Source organism: Aptenodytes patagonicus, chromosome 1 (assembly GCF_965638725.1).
Source record: "Aptenodytes patagonicus chromosome 1, bAptPat1.pri.cur, whole genome shotgun sequence".
Classification (NCBI taxonomy): Eukaryota; Metazoa; Chordata; class Aves; order Sphenisciformes; family Spheniscidae; genus Aptenodytes; species Aptenodytes patagonicus.
The window spans coordinates 193,053,654-193,073,391 of NC_134949.1; the positions used below are offsets into that span (position 1 = coordinate 193,053,654).

General features: G+C 35.9%; 1 protein-coding gene across 3 annotated transcripts in view; it reads right to left on the reverse strand.

Moving 5' to 3' along the window:
- VWA8 (von Willebrand factor A domain containing 8) overlaps positions 1 to 19,738 on the reverse strand; it is a 204,454-nt gene that overhangs the window by 145,544 nt on the left and 39,172 nt on the right. For all 3 annotated transcript variants that reach the window (XM_076363301.1, XM_076363293.1, XM_076363311.1), the window contains exons 5-12: positions 18,552 to 18,719; positions 16,431 to 16,595; positions 15,413 to 15,462; positions 14,979 to 15,087; positions 12,376 to 12,480; positions 5,667 to 5,798; positions 4,179 to 4,313; positions 4,021 to 4,098 (exon numbers count right to left, since the gene is read on the reverse strand). In XM_076363301.1, the coding sequence (XP_076219416.1) occupies positions 4,021 to 4,098; positions 4,179 to 4,313; positions 5,667 to 5,798; positions 12,376 to 12,480; positions 14,979 to 15,087; positions 15,413 to 15,462; positions 16,431 to 16,595; positions 18,552 to 18,719 (942 nt within the window). The remainder of the gene's footprint in view (positions 1 to 4,020; positions 4,099 to 4,178; positions 4,314 to 5,666; positions 5,799 to 12,375; positions 12,481 to 14,978; positions 15,088 to 15,412; positions 15,463 to 16,430; positions 16,596 to 18,551; positions 18,720 to 19,738) is intronic.

Consider the following 19,738-nt stretch of genomic DNA (forward strand, 5'->3'; position numbering starts at 1 on the left):
TGCTGTTGCTTAACTGTATTAAGAGACAACTTAAAAACAAACCTCTCCTAATCAGGATGAGTTTCCTTTGTCAGCAATTTGCCTGCATGGAATTACATATAATGAGAAATCCATATAATGATGTCAGATATCACAAATGAGACAGGAATTGTTCTCTGAGCCAACTGTTAGTATAAGAGATGATTTATGTGCTCAAAAGGTTTGGGAACCCTTGGTTTAGGTAAATTTGATTCTCATCTCACAACATAAAAGCTTTGAGAGGTTTTTTTCTGTGAAATCAATATAAAGAGTTATGCCTTTTCACACTATTCAAGCCCTTAAATCAACTTCAGATGGAAAGAATGATAAAGCAAGTATTAAAAGTAAACATTATATATATATAAAAAAAGAAAATCTAAGAATTCATTTCTTCACAGAGCCTGAAGAAAAACAGTGCTATTGCTTCAGACCAAGGATAAGTGCCTCACTACTTATTTCTGTGCCTGCAGAAATTGTTGGAAAATAAAAATGAACCACAGGACAAATAAAAACCTCCTTAATTTTAGAAATGGATTTAGGACAATATGGTGTCTCTCAAAAAAACCCAAAAAGACACTTTTTTGAACCAAAGCAGACAAATCTGCTAGATTTACAGCATTATCAAACTTCTCATACCCTTCATTGCTGAATTACTGTATGAATCAATACATTTAACATTTGTTCTGTCATTAAATTATCCTATTACTTTGCTATGCAAAGCCCTTGATATGTTATTACGTAATTTAAGAAAAACAAATGCATTCTTAAAATTTATCAGAAGATGTATAGGTCAGCTACATTCAATCATTTTTTTTTATACACTGCTTCCTGTAAAAACTTTTGAGATTACATAAGACATTGTACATAGGAAATATCTATACATATAGACAGACATGTGGATCTTATGTAGACTTGTCTACACAGGAATTTATAGTGGACAATGAGGTCACAAAGAGTCATTTATTTGCCTTAGCGATACTGTTTGATATCACCAAAAAGCCTCTCTATAAAATCCTCTGCCCTATAAATTTGATCAAACCCTGGTGAAACCAAAGGAAATGTTCACTTCAGTGGGAAATACTTCAAACCCCTTCGCCTTGATTTTGTTTCTGTAGGAATTACAGATCCCTCTGAAAGAAAGATGTTTACTGAGTAACTAATTTCATTGTCAGCTCTTCTCATGTGCCTCCAAAAAGGAAGTCTTCTGCTCCTATTCAGCCACGCCATACTAATTAAAGGTAGGATGTTGAAGAACAGTGGCCACGTTTTTAACTAAATAATCGTCTAATTTTGCTGGCAAGTACCCAATATTGTATTGCATGCAACAAAACAAGGGTTAGGGTGGGCCTGTCCTTAAGCAGGTTTGTCAAGTTGCAAAAGTTATTTTCCTGGGATGATTTAAAAATAAGTTTACAGTGACAAGTGCAGAGAGAAGTATGCTGGCTAGCTGGACACACTCAGTTCTGGCTCAGAAACTACACACCTATCTTAATATAGCACTGTACAGAAGGTAATAGGTGCTGCTGGGAATCCAGGTATATTACTATGAACGTAACATTGCACTGATGAGGCTGTGTAGCTTTGGAACCCAAATCTGCTTGCACCTGGCTATGTTAAAGCATAAGAAAAGGGCACAAGTCATCTGTCTGACCTCATCTATGCAGACACAATTTCAGAGTCTGCGCCTTTATCAGCTGAAGCCATACAGGGGGAAGGAAAAGCAGTGGGATCCTGTCTGGGGAGGTTCTCAACAGTGCAGGAAAACATAAAATGGACTGTCTTTCTTTATTCATCATCGGTAATATTTCTCTTTTCTATTTTCTCTCACTTTTTGTCTGTTTCAACCCTTCAACCTCACCACCCATTTCTGTCAGTGTCTCTCTCTCCCCACGTGCCATAGCACTTCCAAATCAGCTGCCACTGCCATTTCTTCCTTTGGAGGTCTCCATGCTGCCTGGGAAAAATTTAAAGCAGCAAAGGGATGGAAGAAACAGACCAATATATTGCATTAAATCTGATGCTAATGTTCCCCTGCAGCATTGCCAATTATCACTTACAACTGTAAATCCTGTGATATTTGGTGTATTTTGACTCACAAGGTCATGGGAGACTCTTGACTTCATATTTTCTTTGAGAGTGTTTTCATTCCTCAAGGTTATGGACAAAACCTTACATGTGTGATCTCTACTGTGAAAAACTAGCAAATTAATTCATCCTACTTTTTAATCTTGTAATTTTTCAGTTTATGTCATGAGATTAGAGTGTATCAAGATTTAAGACTGACAACTCTTTCCAAACACGTACTGAGTGACTACTGGCTATGGGAGTTCACTGTTAAGCATGACAGAGCTTGGGGTTTGCAAAAAAACTCTAGTGCTGTGAGAAAGCCTGAAGCACTGTCCGGATGAAATCAAAGGGAAAAACCCTAAATGTACAGCAGCCCCACTGTGCCATGTTTACCATACTCCGAGACAAGTGACAGCTCCAAAACCTTCGTTCCCTTGTTATTCTGCATGTCCAACCCTCCTGGAACCATTACTACTACTTTTGTGTTAATCTTTTTAAATACAAACTTTATATTTTACTCAGTAAAAACATTCACTCTGCCCTTACTTTTTCAATTACTGTAAACTTCTTCTTCCAACTCATGAAGAATGCAGCTACAACAACAAGCTCTTTGCCACCACCTTCAAAGCCCATGGACGCCCTTACGACTTCTCCAGTTCTTCCTTCTTGCCATTTTACCCCATGACTGCCATTTTAAGGCAACTATGTCAACTGCCGGTGTGTGTCTCAAACAGTGTTAATGCACACTTTGCCCCAGATTTATCTTTAAAGCCACATCTGTGCTAAGACACAACATAAATAAAGTAGCAACAATTAGGCTAAGGGCGGAAGAAGATTACTGTTTGTTATAGCACTTATGAATAATGAAGTTAATACTCATTGAATGTAATATGTATATGTCACATTTAAACACCAGCCCTCATTTTATATTTCTAGGATGCAACATTTTTGAACATGGAACCTTATCTTCTAATCTCTACTGCAACACAGTCCTACCACAACTATAAGCAAAAGGCACAGAATTTGTAATATTGATTAAAATTCCACGTGTTAGGCATCAGTTATTAGGCATATTAGGCAATGTTGACAGAAGAAACACGTCAAAAAAACAGAAGAAAGATTAAGCCTACAGAACATGAGAAATAACTTCTAAAAAATTCCCCAGAAACATAAAACCCAATACAATAAAGAAACTGTCTTCCATAATAATAAAAAAATATAATGTTGATAATGAAGAATTCCATTATAAGATTAAATAGCATATGGACCCAAAAAAAAAAAAAAAAGGAACGACAAAAGGTCTTGCAGAGGCATTCAACCTGCATGAATTATAAGTGGTCACCACTCTGACCTAAAGGCAGGAAAGATACTTCTAAAGGGAAAAAAAAAAATCCAAAAAGGAGAAGACACAAAAGACAAAGTTTTCTTTATGACACTCAGTCATGCCAAATCACAGAATGAGTTGTCAATTCTCTGTGGCTAGGAGAAAGACACTTGTGTTAAACGATTCTCCTTACATTTTATTTAGACTACCTCTCTTTCACATTCACAATGAAGTCAATAAAATCGAAGGAAAGCAGTATCAGGGCTAGTTTATATATAACAACATTGTACTATCTATATTGCTGCACAGTACCCCCTCTGTTTAGGCTTGCAATAAGAAGAGATTTTAGATGAGCATTCTAACAGAGAGAGTAAAAAATGCTCTATAATGATCAGAAAACTTTGCTGTCTTTGAAATCTTCTCTATCCTTTATTTTTTTAACCTGTATTGGTGATTATCAGTGATTTTAAAAGCTGCAGCTGTATATGAACATAGCTGCAGCTTTTAAAATCACTGAGAGAGAGAAAGAATATACACAAAGAATCGACATCTGTGTATTATATTTCAGATCGTATCTAAAAAGCATGACCATCAGCAGATAGTTTACTTACCTGGTACAGCATGATAGGTTCTATGCTGTATCCCAGCATATCAGCAAACTCCTTAGCAATAACTGTTTTGCCACAGCCCTAAAAAGTTAAAAAATAAGAACTAGATTACATTCTAAGGAACATGGAGAAGGAGGGAGAAAATAAATTTAAATTCTTACTTTTCCTCCAATTAAACACATATCTTTAACCATATGGGATTGCATCATTTCTGCCAATAGTTGATTATGACTGGAAGTCCTTACGAAGGTATCTGATCGAGGATGCTTTTTTAACAGCCCAGTCCCAGCTGGAACCTATAAGGAAAAAACAATAAAAATTAAAATGCTAAATAAAGCCTAGAATTATCACAGTATAGCTTGTGTGGACTGGTTACGCTTCTCCAAAACTACTGTAATATTTTGCTGATGATTGTCACCAATCAAACTTAAATCTTTCGCTTAAAAAACATTCAATTGTATAATTTCTAATAGACAACCTCCTTCACACCTCCTTCACCCATTCTTCACGGGAAAAAAAAAAAAACAAAATGTGAACCAGTTCAATTACAGCACTGGGGTCTGAAAAGAACTTGAGGCTGTTTCTGCTAGAGACAAAATATAAAAATCACCAATATTTATTGCTCATCAGAGAAACATGGAAGAGAAAGAGCAATTTGTATTGTGAAAATCTGAAGGAGCTACTTTGACCAGAACTTCGGAGACTTTCAATCATTCCCCACGTTAAGGCACTTGCTCTATTTCCACTTCCCATTCTAGTCTAGGAACTGTTTCATCTGCAAACTCCTTATGCCCCCCTGTTCCCAAAGAGACATTCTGCAGACCTATTTTCAGAAGGTATCACCTACACATCAAACAAAAGCAAAAATCTTCCCCTCAGAAAAAAGCTGAATCAGGTCCCTACAGACTCACCTTTTTCTGACAAATTCCCATTTGCTGCTGTTCCCCTTTTCACGTTGTCATGGTGCAAATTCTCTGAGGATATTCCTCACCAATGTTAATATGATCTCTCTCTGACTCCCACTAATTCACCTTCTTTACAGACTCTCTAGACTCTCCAAATTCAACATAAACTTCAAATTCTCAGATCAGCATCTGTTTCCTGAATAAGACCTTATTTCACCACCTAGCAGGTCATAAACTTCATTGGAAGAAACTCAAACTAATCATATTTGATGTGATTACTTTTGTTCCATTTTCCCAACATCCTGTGTCGGAACATTACCAAGCACTCATTAGATTTTATTTGAAGTGTAGACAAAGACAGACTATTGTTTTTATTAAAAGAAAAAGGGAAAACAGCACCAAGAGCATCATAAGTACTCTCTGTTATTCTAATCCAATAAAAAAATAAGAAATTTAGAGGCTTTTCTTTCATTCCTTCTTTAGCATTTCTCTGAACACAAGAAACTTAAATAAATCACATGTAGGAAAGTATGAGTTTATCTAGAAATAAAATCTTGTGTATCCATAATCTAATATTCCAGTATCTAAATGCTTTTGTAATAAATATCATGTGTTACTCTACCAAAAAATATTGAGTGCAAATGAGTTTTAGTATCAAGTGTAAGTGTCAAATTCTCAATGAGATGAAAACAAGTTAATGATATCTAAAAACATATATAGTTTTATGAATATATAAATTCATACCTGGAATGTCACTTCTTTTTCACCAATCTGGACAGTTACATCAGCCTTGAAGGGTTTGTTTCGATGTACACTTTCTACTTTTGTAATCCTTCTGGGAAGCAAGTGGCTTTCTGAATCCTGAAGCTCAAAACGCTGTAGAATTAGGGGGTGGGGGAAATTACTTATTAAATACAGCTTTCTGGTTTTTAAAACTGTTCCTTCTGAAAACAAAGGCAGAAGTATATTGAAGATTAATTGCTTGTGAAGTCCTAAATCCATTTACTATACTTCAACTTTTACTTCACATACCTGTGTTCCCATTCTTGATGGCCTATATATTTTACATTTAAAACCAAAGCAAAAGGTTGTATACCATCTACTTATTCTGACTGTAGTGAGAGATGTAAAGTGAAAGTGTCATATGGTGACTTTGCCAAGTCTTAGCCTGACAGTCCAAAATAATAAGAGAAACGGATGATAGCCTTCAGCATGTGTAATAATAGATCACCTATCTCTGCAGGTTATTATCACCAATTGCAGATTTAAACATCTGGCCATCAATAAAAATAACCATCAAACATTATGTTTACTTAACTCCACAGCCTTATCATACAATGAAAATTGAGGTCAACCTGTACAAATTAAGCCTTCAGCATGTTCTGGGTATATCAAGGACAAAACCCAGGACATTTGTCTTCCCAATCCTCTTTTGAGCATTATACTCTCTATTTTATGCTGTATATAGAAAGCATGAAAACCATCTAAAAAATCCTGTAAAAAGTCTATTTTGTTGGGAAAGGGAAAGTCATGTCAGGGGGGTTTATGCACAAAAATGCCACTAACTGAAATTACTGAACTCATAGAGCCATTTTGTTCAACAGAGTGAAAGCTGAGTAAACAAGAGAAAAAGAAGTATTATCCAACTCCTTAGAATTCTTAGAAAAAAATTTTTTTTAAACAGAAGTCACTAATGTAAAATCATTCTTAAAAAGCATGTAGTTTTATTACTACTAGTACTCACAGCACCGCCTATTAAAGTTTAGAAAGAAAACTGAGATGCATTCATACAAACGCTTTGGCTCTTCATCACTTCGTAAATTCCCATTCTGGAACAAGAGCCTACAAAAATTTCATGTTTAAACATGAATTTAAGATAAATGTGCTGTAGTAAAGGGCTGCACCAAATTATATTCTTATTGTAACAGCTGAATCTACTTCAGATACCATTAAACGTTTAAACAACGGAGGACAGGAATGCCTACTGAGTAGTATCTCAACCTATGGTTCTAAGAAATGCTCCAACTACAATTCTGTGAAATGAACTACAGATGTTCTCACTCATATGTTCATTAGTAAATTGTAATATTCTTACTAAGTTAATGACATTTTGGATAGGGCCAAAGCTGCTCATACACAAAATTGCAAACTGCTTGTACACTAAAATCCCTTAATCAGATACCAACAAAAGAAAATAGCTGTGAGTGAGCAAGATTATCTGCACCAGCAGCCTCTGTATCAAACAAGGAAGATTTGGAGACAGCAGCAGCAGACCTTGTACACAAAGGTCTTGGGAGTCTAAAATTTCTAAGGTGTTTTTTGGTTTGGGCTTTTTTGGGTTTTTTTTGTTTCGTTTTGTGTTTTCTTAAAATGTTGTTGAGGGCTCTGCAGCTAGCCTTTTAGACCCTAAACTAGGACAGTGAAAGAGGACTGTATATCTCTATGCAGATCCTTACTGAATTCATACAACTTGAATTCATCTAACTGAATTTGTACAATTTGAATTCATCACATGTAAGCACGGAGATGCTGCTGAACTGGATAATGTAGTAATTAAACAAGTTACCACACTTATACCTGGACAGGAGCAGCAAACAAAACTGTTTGTGGCTTTCAGAGTAAGACAGATCTCTTTGACGCAGCTCTTCATTTAGAATTATGATAGCTAAATATGGAATCAGAGAGTGGCATGAAATGGATGTACAACACGTTAAACATACTTCTGCCTGAGCCAGAAGCAACTTCCTCTACTCAAAGTCCAAGTTGATAGCTGCAAAGGAAAAAATATTTGTGGCTTGGATGGACAACTATTGAGCACATTCAGTATCAGAAAGTTTGGGAGATACTTGGAGAGTCAGAAGTGGGCAGCCTCATTGCCTCAGACTCAAGAGGAAAGAAAAAAAAAAGATTAGCTGCCAAAAACAAGGGAAGTGGTTTGGCAGTCCATAATCATCAGGCCACATTCTGCAAGCCTAGAAACATGTGAGAAAAGGCAAACTGTAAAAATTATAAAAAAGGAAGAAGAGGAATTCTGACTACTTGGAAGTATCTAATGATCAGTAATGTCTCAGCATGGAAACTGCAAACAATACACTGGTGATCCAGCTGGTCAAAGGAATAGAGAGCTTAAAAGAGATATATTTGCAAATAACCACTATGCTGAACCTACAAGTCAGCTAAGCTATCCAAAAGAGGCATCCAAAGGCAACTGGTCTTTCTTGAAGATTCTCTGCATGGGAAGGAAAGAATTTTTCAAGGAACAAGAGGACTGAATTGTTCCACAAGAAGGAAAATAGGAACTGCAAGTGCAAGATGGGATAGACAGATGAAGTCTGAAGGACAGATTCTACTACAATGGTATGTACTGGCACTAAGAGCATTCATTAATGCAAAACCCCAAAGATTATAAATTACTTCGGGGGGAATAAAAGAAACAAATCCTTCCTTAGACCAAAATTTGCAACAGAAATCTCTTAGAAGTGAACAGAATTGTCTGGACAAGAAGGAAAATTCCAGTATTCTGAACTATTAGCCCACTCTCTATGAGAGAGTGCCTACGTAGTCTGAAGATTCCCTAATGCGAGGCAGGGAAAGAGTTTTCGAGGAGGAGGTCAGGTAAGATTAAAGTGGGTGTGTGAATAATAATAAAAAAAAAAAAAGAGTCAAAGGGGACAAAGAAGCTTTTATTTGATATAAGATCAAGACAGTAAACACAGAATTAATCAAGACATGAAAAAAATGAAGAAAAATTCTAGAAGGGTCTTTCAGCGAAGTTAAACACTTGGATAGTAAGCTAAAAGGGACTTGCTCATTTATTAAGACAAGTCTGATTTATATCAGATTGTTTCTAAAATCTGATGGGAAGATTCTCCTGATTAGAAGATTAAAAAAAACACCAAACAGTGGGTGTTTTGAACACTGGGAAAAAAAGACACGCAAAAGGCATCCGAGAATTAAAAAAGCAAACCCAAAATCTCTGATGAATCTTAAGTAAAATACCAAAAGCTTATGGAACAATGAAGAAATAAGTACAGAACAGCTGGAGTCTCTTATGAGCCACCAAACCCAGCCTAAATGAAGATGAGCCACCAAACTCAGCCTAAATGAAGATGACCAGTTTTATAAATGCCTATCAGTAGTATACAGGAAAGAAAATTTCAATACTATGGGAGACATCATATGTGCTTAAGCTTATTGTTTGGGAATGTTTAACTGGAGGCTGTTTTCCTTGAAAGCAATGATTTCTCTATAGCTAAATCTTGTAGAGAAAAAGCTTAAATAAATTTTTACTTAAGTTTTGCAATCATATTTCAAATGTTCATCTGTCAGTCAAAATAATTTGTCATGCCAATATTTCATGCAAGTACAGAATAATTTTAAAGGCCAGAATTCAAACCAAGTCATATTTTCCTTTGCAAGATCTTCTAAGTTTAAGATCTTCTTTAAGAATCAGAACAGAAATTGATACCGTTTCCAAACTGCAGAAACTTCAAATAAGGGTACACAAAGGCACATCATTCTCAAGTTTATTTTGGTACTTCTGTCCTGTCTGTTGCAATCTAATGAACTAATGAATGCTGCAAACTAGCACTTGTACAAACGTTCTGTATGATAAGCAACTCTCAAGATCACTGCTGATGCTGGATTAGTGTGCAATCCAGCAACACTTTTTTCGATGCTAACTAGTTTGACACAAGGAGCAACATTTGTATCAAATGAAAAAGTTGGTTGATAGACAGAGTTAAGCCTAAGACAGGTTTTAACTCCAACTAGTTCTACTCAACAAGAGATTTGCATTTCAAAGGATCTTTACACATCCAAGACTAACACTGTAATTAACTACTTTCACTCACCGGGAAGGTATAAGTCAGTATTTCACATTAATTCATTATTGAGAATAAGGATTATGAGGAATACCTAGGTCTTAGTGGAGTCTCAGTGAGCAAGGAGGCCCATAAGGAAAAGATTTACCTAAGTTGAAGATAATGTTTGGGAAGACAGTGCCTGGAGAATATGACCTCTTCAAGAAATATGCACAGGGTCTAACAGCTGCCAAAACTAGCTGTTTAGCCTAATCACTGGCTACCTCACTTCTCAGCTCCGACAGCTGACTGGAAGGGAAGACATCCTTAAATTAAGATACGTTATTAGCTAGATTACTACTTCCCCATATCTGTCTCCAAGTTTGATGTCTACACTTTACATTTTATTATATGAAATTTGTTTTTGTTTTCTTTAAATGTTAGCTGACGTTAAGAAGTGATTCAATTCACACAAATTAACCCATCAATTGCAATACACTTCAAGCATTTATTTTTTCAACTCTCGATACCTCCCAGTAAAGATTAGTATTTCCTAACTGTATTCTGTTACACAAAGAGAAGTATTCAGTGGCAAATATTAGCTGCACACTCTTTGGAAATCTGTAGGAAGGTAGAGTAAGAAATCACCTTGCTTCTGCCAGACTCCTCTCCCTCACAATTCTTATGGAACGGAAAAAAATCATTTCTTATCCATATTTAATACAGTTCTGGTGCTGCTATTACTAAAATATTATTATAAACAGAAGTTCCTCAGTACAAGCAGTTATTTTCTGTATTTCTTAAGGTTCATTGCTTAACAAGATTTGTTGTGTGCAAATAGAATAAAATTCCAAATAAGATTACATATACTTGTTGACATAATGGGACAAGTTCATATAAGTAGTGATGAGGAAGAGTATCAAAAAAAAAGGAAAATTAACACAGAAAAATGTAAATGATAAGGAGGTATTTAAAGGTAGACGACCATTGAGAAAGAAGATTCTACTAGTCAAATCAACCTGTCTTACACAGGAAGCAAAAGCATGCACAAATTAAATAAAAGAAATAGAAAATGGAGGAAGCTGCTGGTACTGAACATAAATCATTCACCATCTATAACTGATAGAGGAAACAAAATGACATAAAGGATTTAAAATAAAGGCATATTAAGAACAGAAGTGACTGTTACTGCTTTGCTAACAGATAGAGTTCTATTTCCACCCAGACCATGGTTCTTACGGGCAACTTCAATCACCCTGACGTGTGGTGGAAGGGCAACACAATCAATCTAGGCTTCTGAGGCTGCCTGGAATAACGTCTCAACAGAAGCGCCGCACAGGCTAGGCAGGAGTGATGCACAGATGGCTCCTGCTATTCACAAACAAGGAGCAATTGGTTGTGGATGTGGCAATCAACGGCAGCCTTGGCTGTAGCAACCATGAAATAACGGAGTTCAAAATCCTGAGGGGGCGTGATGAAGGCAAGTAACAGACTACTGATCCTGGATTTCAGGCCAGGTTGGCTTATTCACAGAAGTGGTAGGTAGGACACCACAGGAAGCAGCTCTGAAGGTTCATGAAAGCTAGCAGGTCATTCAGGACAACCTCCTTCAAATGCAAGGACTGTCCCTCCCAAAACTCAGGAAGACAAGTAGGAGACCAGCCCGGTTAAATAGGGAATACAGGTCTGAGCTTCAATGCAAAAAGGCAGTATATGGGAGGTGCCAGCAGGGATGGGCTACAAACATTTCCCTGACATGTAGGCTTGGTTTTAGGAAAAACAAAAATTCACTAGCTACAAAGTTGGTTATTTCAAATCTGCATGTGCAAATAACTTCTAATTTTCAGGACTGAAAGAACTGGGTAAGATGCTCTAAGCTGTGAATACTAATTTTCAACAACATACACAACTCCTACAACATATTCAAAAATGAAAGAAAGCCAGCACTGTGCTAAAGTTTTAAAAGGATAAATGGAATAACCCAGCATAATTATAGGCTTTGTAAGCTATTATTAAACATGAACAAAACAACAAAATAGATCTGACCAATAACAAGTAACAAAAGGCTAACACAGACCAAACCCAGAAACTAATATAATCTATAATCATGCTATACTGAATGTATTTTGTGCATGTGAGCTCTATTGTCATTTTAGTATCTCCTTTTAAAGGTCAAATGCCAAAGGTATTTTTTAAGCATGTGACTACCTTAACCATGTAAGTAGCTACTTTCAAGTTAATTAACCACTTAAGTAATGAGGGTTTTTCTGTAGTCTTGAAACTGAGGTCTTAATATTCTACAGAACATAGAGGTTTCACCTTTCACTATAATGAAATCATAGAATCATAGAATCATTGAGGTTGGAAAAGACCTCTAAGATCATCGAGTCCAACCGTCAACCCAACACCACCATGCCCACTAAACCATGTCCCTAAGCGCCTCATCTACACGTCTTTTAAATACCTCCAGGGAATCTACCAGCTTAGGTTTTTTTTTCAATACTGTTTTAGCATTAGCAATAACGTAGCCATTTAGTTTACTTAAGATTTCTTTTTTTTTTTTACAGAAGTAGTGAAGTAACAGTAGTCAGGAGAACTACTGTCATAATCCATCGCTCCCTGGAATTATAATATATATGTGCAATACTTACTTTTAATGCATCTTTGACTGCAGTCCTGCCTTCCTTGCCAAGGAAAACATTATAGGGGTAAAGCCGGTCAATAACATGCTGGACTGACATCATAGGAAAGGAATCCTAATTCAAATTAAAAAAATACAAATTTAAAAAAAATGATTGGCTCATTCTATCATCAGCCATTAACCTGAAAATCCTATATAGCACTGAACTTAAAATAAAACTGTAAGGGCAATACACAAATGACCACTACATGCAGTATTCAATCAAATGTCAAAACAGGCATTTCTCAGATGCAATTCATTATAATATAAAAGTCTAAATTAGATTAGAAGAACTATGTCCTAAAAATTACTTTTCTGTGCATAAATGGAAGCTACAGTGACTGGCTCAGATACCTAAAGACACTTAAGGTTAGGAGAGACAAATCCCACCGCAGGTAACTTGAGTTTCATAGTACTACTAGAAAAGAATCAATATGACAAGAAATCTATATTACAATAATGATCTAGTCATTCACAGCAATTTCTAGTATTTAATTTTGATTCTATTACATTGTACAGATTCTACTTAACAAATCAATTCCTAGAAATTTCTGAACAGTTTGTTCAAAACTGTTTTGTTTTGAAATGAGTTACTAAGTATGCTTGCACTTTCTACACAAAATTGAAAACAACTTTTTTTTTTTAGTATCTCCTTGTGTTAGTTCTAAGTACTAACTCTTTTGTCAGTTGTTGTCTGAACTAGACAAAGATTCAATTATTTTGCTGCAGTAATAGAGAAAGAAATGGAAGTGCATTTATAAATACTCAAGAAATATATGCATAAAGCCTTTCACAGTGGAAAAAAGTGTTTCAAAAACCCTAAAGTAATGCTTGCTTGTTTGTTTCAAAAAAGACTTGCAAATTTTTAAGCACTACTTGTGTGTAAACACTAGTGAAAAACAGTCAGTGGACTGGCACTACTTTTTTAAGCCTTCCACAAAGTAAGTAAGAAGTAAATAATATAATTCAAATAAAATCAACTGATTTTCAGTTATACACTTGGATTTACATAGGCACCCAACTGAAAGAAGAGTTGCTTAGAAATGAAATCAGGAGATGCATATTTTATGAAATGCATAATTCAATTCATACTTATAATCAGTAATACTATTTATATTATTCCATATTAAAAAAAGATCAGTAAAAATAAACCATTTAAGGCACTGTAGTAAATGTACTGCTTAAAGGATCAGGGAGCCCTTTATTGCATTTTAAAAGCCCTCTGTCTATATATAAAGACATAACATATAATATCTCTACATTATCTCAAATTAATAATAATTACAGTGGCATGTATGAAATTAGCCTCTTCAGAACAGCACCCTATAAAAAAATTCTCCCTTTCAGCAGGCAGGAGTTTTCAACCTAAAAAATACATTTTGGGACTATGTGAATCCATGCTAGAAGATAAGAAGCTAGTCATTACAATGCATTCCCTCCACACTTTTAAACGGCTAAATCAACCAAGCTAGAAGTAGACGATGGCAGTGACACAGCATGCAAAGGAAAAATACTGTAGCTAGAATCACTGATAACAGTCAGCTTAGAAAACCAAGTAATTAAAACTAATTCTAAAAGAAACAGTTCTCATCTACCTAAAAAAGACACTGTCACACAATGATAACACTTCACATTCTCTAATGTAAAATAAAATGCTTCCTTCATTCCATAGTTTAGATAATAGCTTAGGGCTCATTTTCTTTCCATTACTCTGAAAGCCATCTGGCATTCATTTAAAAATAATTATTCACTACAGGGCTCAAAGAATAAAAAGTTGCAATTTATTTTAAAATCCAACATGTATTTCTTTCCTAAAGCCCTCCAAATACCGTTTCATTTCTCTGAACTTGAATTTTAATCACTTCTTAACATCTGATGTAGTATCACTAATTCAGAAAAAAAATTACGTCTGTAAGTACCCAGCACAACTGAGGGGACTGAGCACCACAGTAACACAAGTAATTGGTATGTTTTAATATATATAATCCAATAACATACGTAGAAGTAACCTGCCACTGAGCAGTACCATAGGTAAAATGATTGCACAGGAGACAACAGAGAATTAATCCTAAGAGTCCTTTCTACAGACACCTGCACCTTGGAGAGAGGGTTTGAGAAGCTGTCCTAGTATTTTAGCCTCCTAGGTTGACCATATCCTCCCTCATGCAAAAGGGTACCAACCCCTCTCTCTCTCTTTATGCAGATCTCATTTCCCTGACTTCCTTCAGGAGGCACCTTCTGGTTTTACTTTGACCTTTTACCATGTAATTACAAAGTCCAAGGGACAAAAGCCTGTCAGGGAAAGCAGAAAGACTGCCCTAATATAAATTTAATCACATCACAAATCTTGTGTCATGCCATACTTTGTTCTTCAGTATTATGCTATATACTTGGTTAAACTATTACCCAGAGATATCTGACCTGGGGCTTTTCTCCCTCAAACCATCCTTAGTTTTTTTGGGTTTATTTTTTAAATGTTCATGTTAATCTTCTTCTAACAACACGAATAATGCAGATCTAATTTTGAGAAATTGTAAGCCCATACAGTTTCACAGCACATGTGTATGCACATACCAAAATCTGAACTGCAGCCGATAAGCTGTCTAAAGGAAAATCTGGAAGTCCCAATGTAGAAGATTCTTGAGAGCAGAGAGTTGTAGCAAAAGACAGGAGCTGAGAAATTCTGCATAGGAAAAAGTAATTACAGAGTTTTATACATGCTGTCTATATTTATAATACTAAAGCCTAAAAAGTTAAATAAAGTGTAAGATGCTGAAACTATTTCTGAACGCAAATAAGTAAGGTGTGATTGAAGTTCTAAAGCATTAAGGATTCATTATATGAAGGCTGCATACAAAAAGCTGTGTGAGCATACACCCACACATATTAAAAAACTTCTTCAGTTCTGGTCTCTATGCAGCGATAGAAGACACAAAATAGCAAGGAATCCTGAAAGACATCGCTTTTCTTCATTCATTCAATTTTTTTTTTTAATTATGAAAAATTACCTCTCTGTGGAAATGTTTGATCCAATTGAATATAATAGCTGAAGATGGTCCTGAAAATAGAACATAAAATCACAGAGTAAATTAATTTTGGGATCATACTGTGGGTCACAGCTCATGATGTATGAGGCATTTTCTGTTTTTCCCTCTAATTTAGACATGAGGAGTCTACTCGCTCCTTGACACAGAATTAATTTTATTTAAAAAAAAAAAAAGAAGAAAGATTATAAAATCTTTCTTTTAGGGCTATATGTTTTACGGAAGTTATTCTGCTGCAGCATTCCTTGGCAGCTCTAAGCCTGCTTTTCAGGAATTTATTAGGCCCCAGTATGAAAAATACCCTTTAAGATCAATTTGTTACTCAAGGATTCTTTTCAGAGGTGAGGTTAAGTAAAACATAACGTCAAAATATTAGCTCTACTCAGTACAGATAATCCAACTCTTCTGCTAGTGTTGTGGTTTAACCTCAGCCAGCAACTGAGCACCACACAGCCACTCGCTCACTGCCCCCCCTCCCACCTCCGGTGGGATGGGGGAGAGAATCGGAAGAGTAAAGTGAGAAAACTCGTGGGTTGAGATAAGAACAGTTTAATAATTGACATAAAGTAATAATAATAATGATAAAAGAATATACAAAGCAAGTGATGCACAATGCAATTGCTCACCACCTGCCGACTGATGCCCAGCCAGTCCCCGAGCAGCGGCCCCCCCTGGCCAGCTTTCCCCAGTTTATGTACTGAGCATGACGTCCCATGGTATGGAATGTCCCTTTGGCCAGTTTGGGTCAGCTGTCCTGGCTGGGCCCCCTCCCAGCCTCTTGTGCACCTCCAGCCTTCTCAGTCGGTAGAGCATGGGAAGCTGAAAAGTCCTCGACTAGTGTAAGCACTACTTAGCAACAACTAAAACATCGGTGCGTTATCAACATTGTTCTCATCCTAAATCCAAACCACAGCACTGTACCAGCTACTAGGAAGGAAATTAACTCTATCCCAGCCGAACCCAGGACAGCTACGGTACTTACCTTAAAGGGCAGATGATAAACGTCTCTAGCTTGAAATCGAGAGCGAAGGGGCGGATCCAAAGGGTTACCAGAGTATTTAGGTACCGGCAGGCCCAATGCTATCACTCGAAAATCTTCACTAACCCGAACAATCTTCCATGAATCTAACTCTGATTTTGTATGATCCTAAATTAATTAAAATAAAGCAACAAGAAGAAAAAACCATTACATCATTAAAAACGTATGATGACTAAGCTACAGATTGACTAACAGCCCTGGTCCTTCAGCCTAAATGTGGTAATCTTCTCATATTTCATTCAGAGGGACTAGAAAGCATGGAACCAGTCAAATTTGTGGATGGTAAAACCAAGTTTTTCCCAAATGAACATAGACGGAATGCTTGATTAGGTGCAGCTTTCAGGCCTGTAGCAATTTGACTGAAGACCCCACAGATGGTTAAAGTTGAAAAGGTATCATTACAACACTGTTTTCACAAAGAATAGAAAATAAACAGACCACAAAATTTATTTTGTTCTAAAACATTAGAAGTGGGTCACCATCAAGTTTTTTTTTCTTCTTTTTTCCCCCTCTTATAATCTGCATTTAAAAAGTTTCATTTACAAATTAAGCTTTATTATAGGCAATAATACAGAACTAGACTCCTTCATGAGGACATTAAATGTTGTATTTCAGTTGTTGTCATGTAAAAGATCCATTGCATACAAAAAATGCACTCTTTAGTCTTCCCACATCACAGCTGAGTCTTCCTTGAAACCATACTTGAGTACGTTTCCTGCAGACCTAGATGTACAGTAATTATTCACACAGGAGAAGAGAAAATGAACGTTAGCTTATATAATACAATATTCCCCAAACAACAAAACAACAATATTAGATTTAGTATTGTAGCAAGAGATTTATTTAATTCATATACTATTAGCAGCGTGCCTGAGGCACTCATTTTGAAACATTTTATCATTAGAAAAGTGTTAAAAAGGAAAAGAAAAGAGGAAGATGCTTTGCATAATTGCAACCAAGTCCTGTCTAAGTTTGAATTCTCATTTTCAGTCTTTAAATACAATTAACATTTTAAAAGTCTACTTTTAAAATATAATAATAATGCTTCCAACAACTGCATCTACTAATTAAATATCATAAACATGTTTTTGGAAAAGGCATGGATCAGAAGAATTGTAACCACAGATGAGAGGCATAAGAAATCATTATATATTTTCAGAAATCCACTACAGTACTTCAGCATAATTAGCAACTTCGTACAAATCAGGATCAATGCCAGGTGGCTTATTACAAATTTCCTTCCTGTGCCACATGGGCCTGAATTATATACCTAACCACAGTTCGGTATGACCGACAGAAACATAAGTGAGCAGGGGACAGACTGTTACGGGAGACTGACAGGTATGTGATCCGAAACTACAGCACATGAGAGTAAGATGCGGAGTACTACTGGAAACTGTCTGATGAAATTTACTGAGGTGCCCAAAAGCCTGAAAAGTATCCACTCAAATTTAAGCAGTAGGACTCAAATCTTGAAAAAAAGGAAAATGGCTAAAGTAGCAATGGCAGCAGACACTAAAATCCCATTTCCTATCAAAAGAAAATTCTCTAACCAGTTCCTATAATTTACATTGGCTGTTTACATATACTTTTGTAAATTAAAAGCAAGACAGCACTGATGAATATAGTGTCGCTTATCTTGACCTCATTTTTTTGGTATCCTATCATTTTAAAAGCTTAGCAACAAGGCAATTGCAGTGTTGAGACATTATCTGAATTTCATGGGAACAATTTCAACTTAAATCTCTTTTCACAAGTATATTTTGGTTACTCTCACATTGCGGCTTTCACATTTTAGAAACATACAGGCTTCATACAAGGTTAACACAGACTACTCTTTTTCATGTGGACAGACAAGATACAGAATATTTTTTTGTTGTTGTAAGCAGTAGTTTGACTTCTCACATAGTTTTCACTCTGCCTATTTCATCCCATGGAACATCCCAGAAAAAACACCTTGTTGAGATTTCCCCCATTTGGCTCATACATACTCTCCCCTTCACAATGGTATTTCAGCACTATCAACAAAAACAAAAATTGAAAATCCAAACAGCATTTCCATACCTGCAGAAGTTTGTCGTAACGCTCTGCAGACATGAGAAAACGCCCATCTTCAAGCTGCATTTCCCTATTCTCCAGCAAATTGTTTAACACTGGCAGGACATTCCGCTCAGCCTTCTCCAAACCTTCCAGCACAAGGATTCTGCCTTCGGTAGCCGCACGAACTGCACACTTTTCAAAAATAAAAAACCGGTATTATAATAGAAATAGACATTACATATCTCATGAAATCCTGCTGAAAAAGAACCTCCAGGTGCTTCCCAAAACAGTAGTCATTTCTGTAAGAATCAGTAAGATTCACATCAGTAGTGATCAGGAAGAGTGACAGCTGACTGCCTTAACAGCTACACATTCATGAGCTGGACTTTTATCTCCTAACTATTACAGGGATTGACAAAAATAAGTTCCAGTATTTTGTACCAACAGAATAAAATGTAAAACCTTGCAGACATTTTAGTGTATACCCAGTATATATTAGTATGTGGCACCTTTTCTTTTTGATGTTGCATAATATTTCGTATTTTTCAGGTATTTTAACACCATCTAACAATTCTGGGACAGCTATTTATACAGAAAACATACAATCAAGGTGGTTTTACATGTTTACAATTATATTAAAATATTTAGAAAAAAGTCAGGTATTCCTTTGGATTGCTCTGGTTATGCACCAGTGTAATTCATCCTCAGTACCTTGTGTTAGTCTGACTAGAACATAAGTCTATTGAAACCAAACATGGATGATGAAAACAAAATAGTGCTATAAATAATCAGATGTTAAAAAATGTGATAAAATTAAAAATATTTAGAATTATATTCCCTGACTGAACACGGTCTTCTACAAAACCAGAATAAAAATGTAGCCATTAACTTGATAATCCTTTGGAGCCTTTGGGATAGAAAGTTCTTTCTTTTCTATATTTCACTTTAAGAGTTGTATATATGTGGCTGTTTATTTAAGTGCATAATGTGGAGCCAAAATGTAAAACCAAACTCCGGTGCTGGTAATTTTGTGCAACTTTCTTGCAGTCAATGACATTCACTCAGGTAAATTAACTACACTTCATATCTAATATTCACAATTACTGTCCAGTAAAAGACTCTGAAATTCAATGCATTCTTGTCTACTTCCAATTTGCAAAAGTTTAATCAGATAATAATGGGGCAGGTTTAGGCACAGGCAACATTTAGAG